This window comes from Numida meleagris, chromosome 1 (assembly GCF_002078875.1).
Source record: "Numida meleagris isolate 19003 breed g44 Domestic line chromosome 1, NumMel1.0, whole genome shotgun sequence".
NCBI lineage: Eukaryota > Metazoa > Chordata > Aves > Galliformes > Numididae > Numida > Numida meleagris.
Window position 1 is genome coordinate 185,870,373 of NC_034409.1, and position 13,557 is coordinate 185,883,929.

The 13,557-nt window shown below is 40.4% G+C and overlaps 1 protein-coding gene across 1 annotated transcript; it reads left to right on the forward strand.

Moving 5' to 3' along the window:
- GRM5 (glutamate metabotropic receptor 5) lies at positions 1,392-10,368 on the forward strand. The gene is made up of 2 exons (XM_021382308.1): positions 1,392-1,761; positions 9,270-10,368. The coding sequence occupies exon 2, from the start codon at positions 9,469-9,471 to the stop codon at positions 10,171-10,173; it is 705 nt and encodes a 234-aa protein (XP_021237983.1). The 5' UTR covers positions 1,392-1,761; positions 9,270-9,468; the 3' UTR covers positions 10,174-10,368.

Below are 13,557 nucleotides of genomic sequence, written 5' to 3' on the forward strand. Positions count from 1 at the left end.
TTTGTCGTTGTTTGCTCTTGCTGTTGATGAAGCACAGGTGTTGGGAGGTGTTGAGTTCCTTAGGGCTCAGGCTACCCAGGTTCCCTCCCACACTTGTACCCACACCCCCACGTCACACAGTCTTGTGCCGGGGGTCCCTGCCCACCCCGTGTGGGACATCTGAATGTGAATGGGAGCAGGAGCCGTGGTGCGTTGAGCTCAGATGTGAGAGGGAGGAGAAAGGGAGGGAGGAAGCTTTGGGAGGATGCAGGAACGCTGGAGGAGAAGGTAAAGTCTCAGCTGGCTCCGGGAGGGAAGGGTTAACCAAGGAAGGGTGCACGTGTAGGGAACTCATAATTAACAGCAGAGAAATTTACTATGTTTTTTCTTTCTGGGAAGGTGGGGAAGCAAAAGGGACTGAGAGAACTGTGCTTGGGGGCAGAAGGTAGGCAACGAGGAAACATGCCTGTAGGTCTGCTGGAATGGCCTGGCAGTGCTGGTAGGGAACGGCAGCGCTGTAGAGAGTCCAGGGGGTGCTGAGGGGAAGGGGCTGAGTGGCTGGGGGGTGGCTGCAGGTGGCAAAGAGGGGCACATCCTGCGGCGGAGCTGTCAGCCCCTGCTGCCCTTGGCTGGGCACCTCTTCCAGCTAAGGCAAGGGGCGAGGGATGGGGAGGGCAATTTGCTGAGGCCAACAGCCCCTTGTTTGTGCTTAATATCGCTATATGTATGCGTGGGGAGGGGTCGCGACTCACACATCCCCCTCTCTCCCCTTGCCAGGAAGAGCCCGGGGCTGTCAGGCTGCTTGGTTTGCTAGAGGAGGGAGTGCCACTTGGTGGCACTAAAAAGTTGCGCTGAAGCCCGGCGCTCTCCCTGCGAGCCCCCTGCCCCCTCCGGCCCCCGGACCCACAGGTGCAGCGCGACCCTCGGTGGGGGGATGTAAAACTTCGGCGTAGTGAAATCGCTAAAATCCCACCGGGACTGCAGGGGTAAACTCTTTCCCGCGTCCTTGTTTAAAACAGACCCTCCTGAAGAAGGCATCGCTTTTTTTTTTTTTTTTTTTTTTTTTTTTTTTTTTTTTAGGGTGATGCTGTTCTGAGCCCAGCGCCGCTTCCCTGCTTGCTGGAAAGAGGCAGGGTGCGGGCAGGAAGTGTCCCCTTCATAGGGCGACTTCGAAACCTTCTGAGCACCTGCAGAGAGGGCAAAAGGCAGGATTAACCCCTGGTAAAGGCAGAGGGGTTGCAGCCGTGTATTAGTGAGGAGGGGCTGGGGTGTTTAAGCAGGTGGGTCAAACTGCAGCAAGTATTTAGGAAGACCAAGGTGGCAGAGAGCAAAGAGCCATCTGTCGTTTCATTGTTTGTTTGTTTATTCCTCCTCCTCACGGCTTTCGCTCCCCCCTCCTCCCCCTTAAATCTAGGGACCATTCACGCCTCTTACAAACGAGACTTGGGCGATGCTGAGAGAACAGCGTGTTGCATGGCGTGTGCGTGTGTGCATGCAGGCGCGGGGGTAAGATCCTCGGTCCTCAGCGTTTGCCTGGGATCGGAAGAAAACAGGATGTGCCCATAGCTGGAGGAGTGACAATGCGAGCCGAGCGGGGCTCACCTGCTGGTGATCTTTGCAGAGGCATTTGAGGATCATTCAGCTCCAGAAGGTCTGTGTGAGGAATGCTATCTCTGCCGTGCTGAAAATAGGAGGCGCCTACCCTTACCGGTCTTGATTGCTGCCACCGAAAGGACTGTTTTGCCGCCACCGGAGGAAGAAGAGATTGCTGCCACCGACAAGGTAATGCTGTGGAGTGGGAGAGGGGATTTATGAGCCCTTGACCACGGACAGAAAGCATGTGAATGCTGAAGGAACTCTATCCCTTCCCTCCCCCCTGTCTGCTCTTGCTCCGCGCCCTGCTTGCCGGAGGACAAACACGGCTACAGGGGGACAAGCAAGGCTGTGGGGCACTCCTCGGGGCTGCTGGGACATCCGCGGGTTGGGCGTTGGAAGGCAGTGGGCACTGACCCCTCCCCAGGAGTGGAGTATGTGTAGGGCAGAAGGCAATTCAGGTACTGCAATACCTGGGCTTGTTAGTGTGTGTGATATAGCCCTTCTGTTCACCGGTAAGGATTTGCCTTGCCAGAAAGAGAGAATGCAAGTGGAATGAATTTATTTTCCAGATACAGCAAGGCTTAGCTCAGCCATAGACTTTTCTCTGTGACCTTGGGACAAATCACTTTGGCTCTGATCGACAACTCCCGTCTGTTCCTTATTTAAAAACTGGAGCTAATGTCTCTGCATGTTAAAACGATTCATTAAGGATTGAGAGGGACTGTGATACCTCTAGAGAGACAGATACCTAAGAACAAGTGTGCATGCACGCATACACGCGTGTATGCACAGACACATAGTTGTAGCAGCACAGGTAGATAGCTATTCTGGGAGTTAACCTTGTCCAATAGTTCCCTCTATGAGCCATCTCTATGTATCTAATTTATCTGTGAGAGAAAGCGGTCCTTCAAGGCAACTTTGACCACGATGTCATATTTATTTATTTATTTATTTCGCCACTGGTTGATTTTTAGATGATTTTTTTCCCCCTTCGCTAAAACCAGCCCGCGAGGTGGGCTCCGGTGGAAGGCGGTGTTCAGCACCACGGACAGCGCCGGCAGCTCCGTCCCCGCACACCGGGGCTGATCGCTCCCGTAGTGCCACTTCCATCCTTCCTCCTCCTCCCCACGAAGGGCTTTCTGGTGGGAATGTGTGGCGGTGCGAATGGATGTTTGTTTCTTCTAGTCCTGAGGATATAGCAGGAGGACCATCTCGATAGCAAAGTGGCAGAGGACTGTCTTGAAAATACATTGCTTTAAGCAGTTAACTGGAGTTAACTGCCAGCTTTTTTATTATTATTATTCTCTATGAGTTTATTATTTTTACTGTATTCCTAAACATTTCTATCACATACTAATATTTAGTGAATTCTCAAAGATTTTAATTACATACTAATATTTATGTGATTAGGGATGCCAGTGCTAATCGTTAGTTCAAGTGATCTGAGAATATTTCTTGGGTCTCTATGTCATTTGTTGTTTTATTTGTGATTTTTTTTCTTTGATATAGTGGTAGTATAGGAATGTCACTTCAAAGCTACTCTTGTGACTGGCTAGAAGATGATATTTTAGAATTGCTATTGCTTTTGTTTGATCACTTCCTCCAAATCATATGGTTTTGCCAATTAATAAAATGTCCAGGATTACTGCTGAAATCACACCAGAGCTATTAGTTTCTGCATCATGTGGTATAACAGGTTTTTTGTAATAGCAATAGTAAGTAGTATATTTAGCAGAACTGCGGGGATCATTGCAAATTTTGCTGTTAATGTTAAGCACCTACACATCAAAACAAAAACATGTTTCATTAACCAGAAAGTGTGTGGGGGGTGGTGAGAGAATGGGGAAAAACTTTCTGGGTTTGCTAACAATCTTGCTGATAATTCTAGCATTCTATGTTAATTATCTGAGAGGGCATGCATGAGATCAGCCCAGTAGTCTGTTATTTTCAGTGGCTGTTTAGACCAAATGGTTAGAATTCTGTGCTGCTTAGTTTCCTTCTAAGTAGAATTGCAGAAAACTGTTTCATAGTGTCTCCTCTTAAAAAGGTTGTTTCCTTTGTCAAAGTGCTTGATCCTATGCCCTCTGGAATTCAGAGAAGAGATTTATTTATTTATTTATTTATTTTTATTAGTGAATGAAAAAGTTAAATGGCAGTAGAAATCTCAAAATGTATCTGTGTGCTCACATTCATGTTTTGCAACTAAAGAGCATTTGAGTGCATCAGATTTTGTGCGACCAGATAAACTACCTCCAAGCAGATGTGTGGGACCTCCTGTAATGTGGGCTTCTCTGTAGCACTGGGAATAAGATTGCCAGAATAGACTGAACCCCATGTTTCATGTTTGCAGTGGTAATAGCCAGAAGTACTGAGCAAATTCTTTGCATCTTAGCAACTTAAATGTACACTTTTTGCTCACATTGCTCCCTGCTGAGACGAGCTGAGAGGTCTCTCTTCTTATGTAATCACTTTTCTAAGGCAGTTCCATCTTCTTGCCTTCTAAAGATCTTCACTGCAAGTATGAAGAAAAATGGTAGGATGGAACCTGGGCCAGTAATTCAGTTTCTGCTTGTTTTTTCTTCTTCTCTGATGATGAAGCCTGGGTTAGTTCCTTGACGCGCATTGATTTGATTCATTTCTATATCTACATTGACATTTATTATCTCACATCTGAAGGCACAGAATTAATTGCAGTATGTGCTACAAATGAATACCTGGAAAGCTTTTCCTTCGCAGGTACATGGCTGTAAGCTGTATGTTCATAGTCTATAAATATAATTTGTCACTACAAATCAATGGATTTGGAGCATAATATTTTATGATTTCTCTAATCAGGAAAATCCCATAAAGAGACGTTAAACTCAGATAAATTATTACAGATGATTGACCAACAACATTCTTCACGTATTTAACACTGAGTTTATTTCTAAGTACTTTCCCCCACTGGACCCTGAGTTCTCACTTCACCGAAACACCGTGGTTCAGTAATCTGGCATTTTATTTTTATTTTAATCTGCAGGTAGAAACGATGAACTAAGAGGCTGTAAGCGTGCAGAGCTCTAATCAGTTAAAAATAAATAAAAGAAAAAATATTTATCTTTTATGTTTTTTCCTGATACAAAATAGATAAAATCAAAATCTTCCCTTTGCTTATTTCATATCTTACCTATAGAAGCTATGCAGTCAGAAGAATTCAGATTGTGGAAATGACTCCTTCATTCTGGAGTCACTAGTGGGCGCTGTCATAATAATGTAAGTCACAGGGTGAAAGGCTTTCCCTCTATGGGTTTGAACAGTTAACACCTGCTGTGGTAGAAGAACCAAAGAAAAGTCAGACGTCCTCCCTGCATAAACTCCCAGCAACGTATACAGTGCAAAATCATCCCTCTGTGAACTGCTGTGGCATTTTTGATGTAATTAATTCAGTTGGATATCAGGGCTCTTTGTTTTGGTCTGCACAGACTGTAATTACAGATGATCTTGCATTTCAGGTTGAAATAAATCATTTCAAGAACTATGTGATGTTTCATGGAATATTACAGATGCTCATTTTCTACTCGGTTAAACCCCGACATGAAGTAGTTGGAACTCTGCCCTAAAGAAACAACTGAGAATTTCTCCTAACAGAGACTGGCATAAAGTTTTTACTACCAGAGAGAGCAAAGGTTACAGGAAAATGTTGAGTGCTTCATCGTGTCTTCACCTGGGTAGCCCATAAAAGTTTGACTAGAGCAAGGCTGAGCAAAGAACAGACAGGCAGAATCATCTTTTCACCTTACTACTTCTGCTATCGTTATGAGTGCAGCAAAGGACTGAAACCTGACTGCCTGTCATCTGCTGTTATTGCAGGGAACTTCAGAATTAATTTATAGTTAGATCCATAGCTGGAATAAGCTAAGAACTTTGATACACCAGTAATTAAGTGCCTGATTTCATTTTGTCTATGTTGCAGTAAATTAGTAGTAACTCTCTTGATGCTAAAGAAATGGAAGTGTGGAAAGTGAATTTGACCCTAAGTGTTGTGCATATTGATTTGCTTGTCCATCAACAAAAACAAGTAAATGCAGATAAATTATTTATTGGGAAATGATTTCTACTACTTTATGTATGTGTTCAAGGGTTTACTGTCTGTTGTGCTGTTGATAACTCTGTTCTCAATTTGAAGGCACATGAAACTCCCTTTAGGGTTACCCCTAACACTGAATACAGGAATTATATTTAAGCTCATAAAATTTTGCTTAATTTTATTTTAGTAATCGTATTGCTTATAATAATAAGCTTCCTGTACGAGGAAAGAATAAAAATCAAAATAACTTGTATAAGATTCTTTGGGGATAAGATAGCAGTAAAACTGTATATTTGAACAGTTCCCTTGGCCATCTTTTTAGGGAGGAATGGAGGAGTTCTCCAGGAAATGTAATTAGTGTGCTTAGTCTATCAGCTCTCTGCTCAGCCATCTTTTAGCCTAGAATGTGATCTGCTGCCTAACTACCCTCAAGGCATCTTTGAATGGCATATCCAGTCATACCCAGTGGAAGGATGATGGGCAATGGGCACGAACTGAAATGTAAGAACTTCAATTTAAACATAAGGAAACAACCTTCTTACTGTTAGTGTGGTCAAACATTAGCTGCACAGAAAGATTGTGGAGCCTCCATCCATGGAGGTATTTGAAACCTGACTAGATATGACCCTGAGAATCTACTTTAGCTGAACTTGCTTTGATTAGGGTAGATGGATCAGACAGCCTCCAGAGGTTTCTTTCCACCTCAGCCTTTCTATGGCTTTTAGGATTATGAGAGCAAGAGCAAGCCCACAGAAACAGACCTCTATTGTACAAATGCAAATCCATTGTAACTTAGCAGACTCACTTAACCATGTCAGTATAAATTCCAGGTTGTTTCACTGCATTGTGAAAACCCACAGAAGGCATTCACTTCAGATGCTTTGGAGTCCTAAGCCTAATACTATATAAATGAAGCAGATTTTTGGTAACAACATTGAAAGTCCTGAGTAAATTGACTTCCACTGTAGTACCGCAGAATATGTAAAGACCGATCATTAATTCTGGAGCAATTTCACTTGGCATCTGGCCCCTTCTTCCCCTTGGATACTGTGGTGTGGAACGATCTGATTGCTTTGACAACTTGATATTGGGCCCTGGGAGCCCTCAGGTGTGATATCTGCTGTTACTGTTGAACTAGAAGTACAATGGAGACCATCAACTGTACTTCATTCTTTACCCTGCAAGTTATATAGATAAATACAACTGTGGACAGAGAAGAACAAACAGGTGTTCTTTGGAATATGAAAGGCAAAAATGTTCACGCTGCCTTCTCTTTCCCATATATCCTGTATGGAAATTGTTTAATCTATAGGCATAAGTCTGTGGACAGTATCAATAAACCTAACCAGAAGCCTGAGCAATACATATTGTAGAACTCTATTTGTGCATATGCAGCTGCATAGGCAACTAGGTTATAAAAAGACATCTAATTGTATATGCAGTTACAGTCTGAGGCAGGGCTGGCATTTGGTCTGGATATAGATGAGCTCTGTGCATGTAGCCTTTATATGTAGAAGTCAGAAAAATAACTATCTGTGCTTTTGAATAGCGGATTACTATTTCTGTTTAAATGTTAACACATTAACAAATAATTAAAATACTTTTTTTTGAGTGATAAAATGTTACATTGAGGTATAGGAATTTAATCATTGTGATATTGTACTAAGATTTGCCCTGTCATTCATCCTTCAGGCTGTTTACAAATTAGACAGTATCATCTTCAGTGTCACAGAACAAACAACTGGAACGCATAAGCAGTAGTGATATTCTGTAATTAGAGACTAATTAACCTGAACTGAACTGCTGTTCTTCTGTAGTGGCAAGGGATTGCAGTATTGATAAGCCAACTCTTCACAAACAACAACAACAAAAAAGTGTTGAAATGTTCTAAAGTTGTCTGAACCCCATTTCATTATTATTATTTTCTATTACTAGAAATTAATATTACATGAACCTATTAATATTGCAATTCATATTACAAGACCATTTCTATTCAATGTTTTTTCTTTTTAAAGATTTGGATTTCTTTTGAGAATACTCAGTGACACTATTGCAGGATTGCCTCTGTGTAAATACTTTACGATTTATAGATGTCTAGGTAAAATAATAATTAAACAAGGCTAACCTAAAGCAGAAAAATGTTTTTAGATTTGGCTGGAATCAGGAAGATGTCCATTGTGACACTCTGTATTGAATGCTCTAGCTACGAGTGGTAAATCTAGGACTGAACTCCTGCCAAATTTTGACACCGGAAGAAGCAGAGGTAGATTCCCTATAGCAAAGGCCTTCTTTCACTTTGCAACATCTGAGTGCTGTCAGAATCATATTAATGGATTAGAAATTATTGATGGGTCTGAAATGTATGGAAATTTCTATATTCAGTTTGATTATATACATTTATTATACAAATGTTATTATTTTATAAAAAGATTTACGTAAGTAAAACTGAGATCAGGCTCTGTCCCAGAATTTTGCTGTTGTTTTGTCAATAATGAGACTAGTCATGTGATTCACTAGCCAGCTCAGCATCTTCCTTGATTTAAGAGTGTGTTTAACTTTCTGTGCTATCACTGGATCCACTAGCAGATGTGGAACTGGTCAAGACTACATTTTAAGCACTATATTTAAAACCAGGAGCAGACTACTGCAAATCCACTGCTAGGTACAGAACATTTTCAAGTACATTTTAAAGTTCATTGACCACAGCCTAAGACATGAATTCTTGCTGATCCTTATTCTTTTTTTCTTTTTTTTTGATCCTTCTTCAGTGGTAAAGCTGAGTGATGATCACATTGCAGACTATCTGAAAACAAAGCAGATCAAGTATTTTAGGCATTAGTGCATCTGTATAGTCTCTGTGTTGACTTCTTTCTATGAAGTCTGTATAGTTCCCTGAAGTACCAAGATTTGTTGAATTGCTTCTTAGTGATTTTTGATTTAAGTATATTAAAAGATGAAAAAATTTCACTCTGCTGCTTTGGAATTGGAATGAATCTGTTATTCTTCTGCTGAAACATTCACTGCTTAAAATAAAAAAAAATGTTAACAAATACATCAATTTTCTTAATCTTAGCTTATTTTAAAGATCATTTGTTTCATGTTGTGGCTTACAAAGAAGAAACATGTTTTCGGACTGGAAAAGCCAGATTCTGCATTTCTTATAATGTTTCAGGAATGGCTTTATTTATCAAAAAATGTTGCTAGTGCTGTACTTGTTAAATCAGTATTGCACAGGGTACATTATTGTGACATAGACATTTGTGGTATGGGAAGCATCTGTGAGTAAAGAGGACTGTTTTCAAAGATGTGTTAGAAGTGTCAACATCTTCTTTGGAAATTAGTGCTTGTCTGTATTTTGCATTTTTGAAAACATTTCCCCAATGAGTTTTTAAAAGCATCCAAGAGAAAGACACCAGTTTATACCAGCAGAATTACAAGCCTAAGACTGTAGAACACTGAAGTACAACAAAACTTTCTAACTTGAAAAATGATAGAAGCAAGTGTGTAGAGGAGACAAGATATTACGGTCATTGACAGCAGTAGGAATATGTGCAACTTTTGTACAGATCACGAAGCTGACCTTATTACTCATTTTAAATCTATTTCTTTTATTTATTCATTTTTGAAGGTTATGAGGATTATGATCACATGTACAGCTCTGCACCACTGTCCACTTGGAGATGACGGTGACTCCTTAGAGAACACGTGTAAACTCTGGGTTAACAAGCATTCTACTCTGTTTATCCAGAAGAATTGATAACTGCTTTTGACCAGCTCTCCATTTTGTTCAATCATGTTGTCTCTACCAGCCTAAACCATTTCCTAAAATGGTCCTTTTGCTGTTCCTTGCAATCCTGTTATTGAAGGAAGATGTCTGTGGGAACTTCAGGCTTTTGGTTTCTGCACAGGCCAATGAAAGAAGGGTGGTTGCACACATGCCTGGTGATATTATCATTGGAGCTCTGTTCTCTGTCCACCATCAACCAACAGTTGACAAGGTTCATGAGAGGAAATGTGGAGAGGTAAGAGAGCAGTATGGCATTCAGAGAGTGGAGGCAATGCTACATACCCTTGACAGAATTAATTTGGACCCAACACTGTTGCCAAATATAACTCTAGGATGTGAAATAAGGGACTCTTGCTGGCATTCTGCTGTGGCTCTGGAGCAGAGCATTGAGTTTATAAGGGACTCTCTTATTTCAGCGGAAGAAGAGGAAGGGATGGTGCGATGTGTAGATGGATCTTCATCATCTTTCCACTCCAAGAAACCCATTGTTGGTGTCATTGGCCCTGGCTCTAGCTCAGTTGCTATCCAGGTCCAGAACTTGTTACAGCTTTTCAATATACCTCAGATTGCTTATTCTGCTACAAGTATGGACCTAAGCGACAAAACTCTGTTCAAGTATTTTATGAGAGTTGTACCATCTGATGCACAGCAAGCACGGGCTATGGTGGACATTGTCAAGCGCTATAACTGGACCTATGTTTCTGCTGTACATACCGAAGGTAAGAGGCTATATCTTCCCAAATAAGGATGCCTATGAACAACTTTGATGTGGTTTGATAGCTCAATGATGGCAATTTGATGGATTTTGTTTTGCCAGTTGATTGTCAAGTGCATAAACTTCTATTTCACTTAACTTTGGTTTCATATTCCCTACCAGGCTGAGGTAGCATTGTGTTGATAACCACTGAAAACAGCTTGAAATACAGGATTGTGAGGGCTACAGGGGAAATTGTTAATAAAAGTGCTTACTCTTGAGTTTCCTATTTTTTTTACCTTAATTTAATTTGATTGATTTATTTATTTTACTTCAATCATTGAATATACATATGTAGAATAATATTGATATCAGTGGGTAATGAGAAAGTGCTTGGTCTTTCTAGTGTAGAAGAGAACTAAACCATCATTTGAAACTGTAGTTAAACCAATGATTACTGCTTAAGCCACAGAGGCATAAATACTAAAAGACCTGTGGTTATGGCTAATCTTTGAATGCAATTTGTCCCAGCTCCCTGAGATCAGTATTATTTCTATCCTTTTTATAGTACTCCATGGAGTATTGTGGCCACTCCTTGCTCTGTGTCTAGCCATCGGATTTAGAAGTGAGCAAAGGAATTCTCCTTGCATCTTCTTCACACACCATCAGATGTACAGAAAATCAGAAATATGTGCTGTATTGCTTTCCTCTCTTTATTCATTTCAGCTAGAGCTTAATTTTTTTTTTTTTTTTTGCCTAGCACTTAGAAGAGTATGATTAAAAGGAAATGCTATGGAAAAGATTACATGAATTCTTTATTCCTTGTGGTTGAGTGGTTTCATCTTGCTGTAAGTGACTAGAATCTCATACTGCCTGAAGAGCAGGTTTTGCTAGTCCTTGTTTAATAGCGCCACAATGTAATGTGTTTTCTGGAATTAGTTTCCGTGATGAATTTTAGGGTCTCACCTCTTTTCAGACATGTTCAGAATATGATCCAGGGGAAAAAAAAAATGCTATTAAGAGATTGAATACTGGTGATGGCGTTGCTAAACAGCAGCAGATGCTGCTGGCTTTATTACAACCAATAGAAAGTAGATTGTCCTTCCCACACACAGAGTATGCTTCTCTGGCAGAATTTATACTATTCAAACCCTTTTTGGTGGAATGCTGGTCGAATGCAAGTATGTAGAGATTATTATAATCCTACAGATAATTAGGGAGCTCATTCTGCAGTGTTAAAAAAGTGCAGTTTAGAACTTAGATGAAGATTGTTGTAATCATGACTCCATCATGATAATAAAGATTGGTAAATAACTTCAGTCTCTTTTCTCTGGGGATGCATGAGTATAGTAGCAGTTTAAATAATAATGTGTAAATCACCCAATGTCATATCATGTAGTGAAACTACTCTGCGTCTTCTGATGCCTTTGGCATGGCTTGGTGTGCAGCCTTCCATCTACAAATGTGTATGCGTAATATCATGGTAAAAAATGATGCCAGTATTGCATTGCATTAGTTTGAGATTGCATGTCCTGACTACTTATGATAACTTGTATAGTTTTTGCTTTGAATACTTTTTACACATCTGCTGACTGAGCAGGGATGCTTATATGTTCAGTGTGGGAACTGTCAGGCTTTTATTGAGGTCTGAGTGCACGGAGTGAAAATACTCACTTTTGCCACTTCCTGTGGATACTCTTCTTGGAGCAGATGGTAACATATGGCATGTTAATCTTATGGCAGAGTAACTTTGCTCTGTGCATTGGAAAGAAGAGAATAGACACACCAGGATTAAAGCTGGAGAGGGCTGCTACGGGCAAGATGAGTTGGGTGTGAAGAAGAGCTGATGAGTGACATATTACTTCAGTAAGATGTCCCTACTTCTAACCATCGTGAAGTGGGCAAGATAGGTGGTACAGTTAACACCTGAGGCCTCATAAAATTCATGCCATATTTACAGCAGTATATCTCTGGGCTTTGGTGAATGAACATTAACCTTGGGTGACAGGAATCTTATGCTGTATTTGCATGGTCTGGTCATGATGATGAGTATAATCTCCAGTTGAATAGCAGCATACAAATGTTTTGTAACAGTAGAACAGATGGTATATATAATGGGGTAGAAAAACACAAGCTGATAAAGGTATTTCTCTGAAAGGTGATGTTCTGGGAACTTTTTAAATGTTATGGCCAATGTTGTCCATTCCAGGAACAGAAAGATTATTTAAAAAAAAAAAAGTCACCATAAAAAAAAATCTGGTCTTTTTTTTTTTTTTGATTTAAGATCTTGCCTGCCCATTTACACTGCAATTTAATTCAGCACCTCCAGTAAGTCTGGGAGTCTACACTCAATATCTTTAGCTAATCTTTCTGCAGTAGCCATATTACTCCAACAACATACATACGATCTCTGGTTTCTAGGTAGGATGCCCCATCCCTAGAAACACTCAAGGTCAGTCTGGATGGTCCTCTGGGCAGCTGATCTAGGTGCAGGTGTCCCTGTTCACTGCAGAGAAGTTGGAATAGATGTCCTTTAAGGGTTCTTTTCAACTTGAACGGTTATATGATTCTGTGGTTTCCAAGGATATGGAGGGTCCTAACATTCAAAGCTAGACTGGGAAAAAAGAAAAAGCAGAAAAATCTTGGTTATTTCATTGCTGTGGTAGGTCCATCAGCAGATAAAAATATAGGTCTCTTTTTGGTCTAGTATAAGAAACGCCTAGAAATAATTTCATCCTAAAATCTTCCTGTTTGCATGTTTCCTTCTGCACTTACCAATCACACTAAATGTGTTGGATTAAAATTTTTGGGAGGCTGAGCAGAAGGTATGCTGTTAAATATTAATTCAAAGTTTTCACATTTAAAATATGCAAATATTTTGAGAGGTTCTAGTAGGCTTTGCTCCTTTGAAATACCTTTATGGTTTAATCAGGTGATGCCTCCAGTTGTGCAAGTAGCCACTCAGTGTAATGATTTTTCCTACAGATGGGAAGGTAGCAAACATTATTTTCAGTGGATGTCTAATAATTTTAAGGAGAAAGTTTCTCCGATCTAATTAACAAGAAATATGAGTAACAAATGAAGCATATTTGTCATAAAACAACAGTCATCTCCACTTACATGTGTAAATATAATAGTGTATTTTACATAAGCCAGCCAGAAATCTTCACAAGTCTTAGATAGTTCCAGATTGTAACTCCTGATGCTTAGCTCTATCAGGAATGATATGACTCAGAAATGTCGATTCTATCAGCCCAGTTTCCAACGCTTCCTTGCTTTTAATGATTTGCAGAGCTCTACTCTGAACCAGCCTGGCTTTGAAATAAACCTCCTTCACTCATCATCAGGACACTTTTTTAAAAAGCCACATCATTTATAGAATCCAACTTGTGTTGTAGCCCCATGAGCAGATATGTTAACACTGTGGGTCAGGGG

Coding starts and splice junctions, on each gene's coding strand:
- GRM5 (XM_021382308.1), top strand. CDS start 9,469: ATGGTCCTTTTGCTGTTCCTTGCAATCCTGTTATTGAAGGAAGATGTC.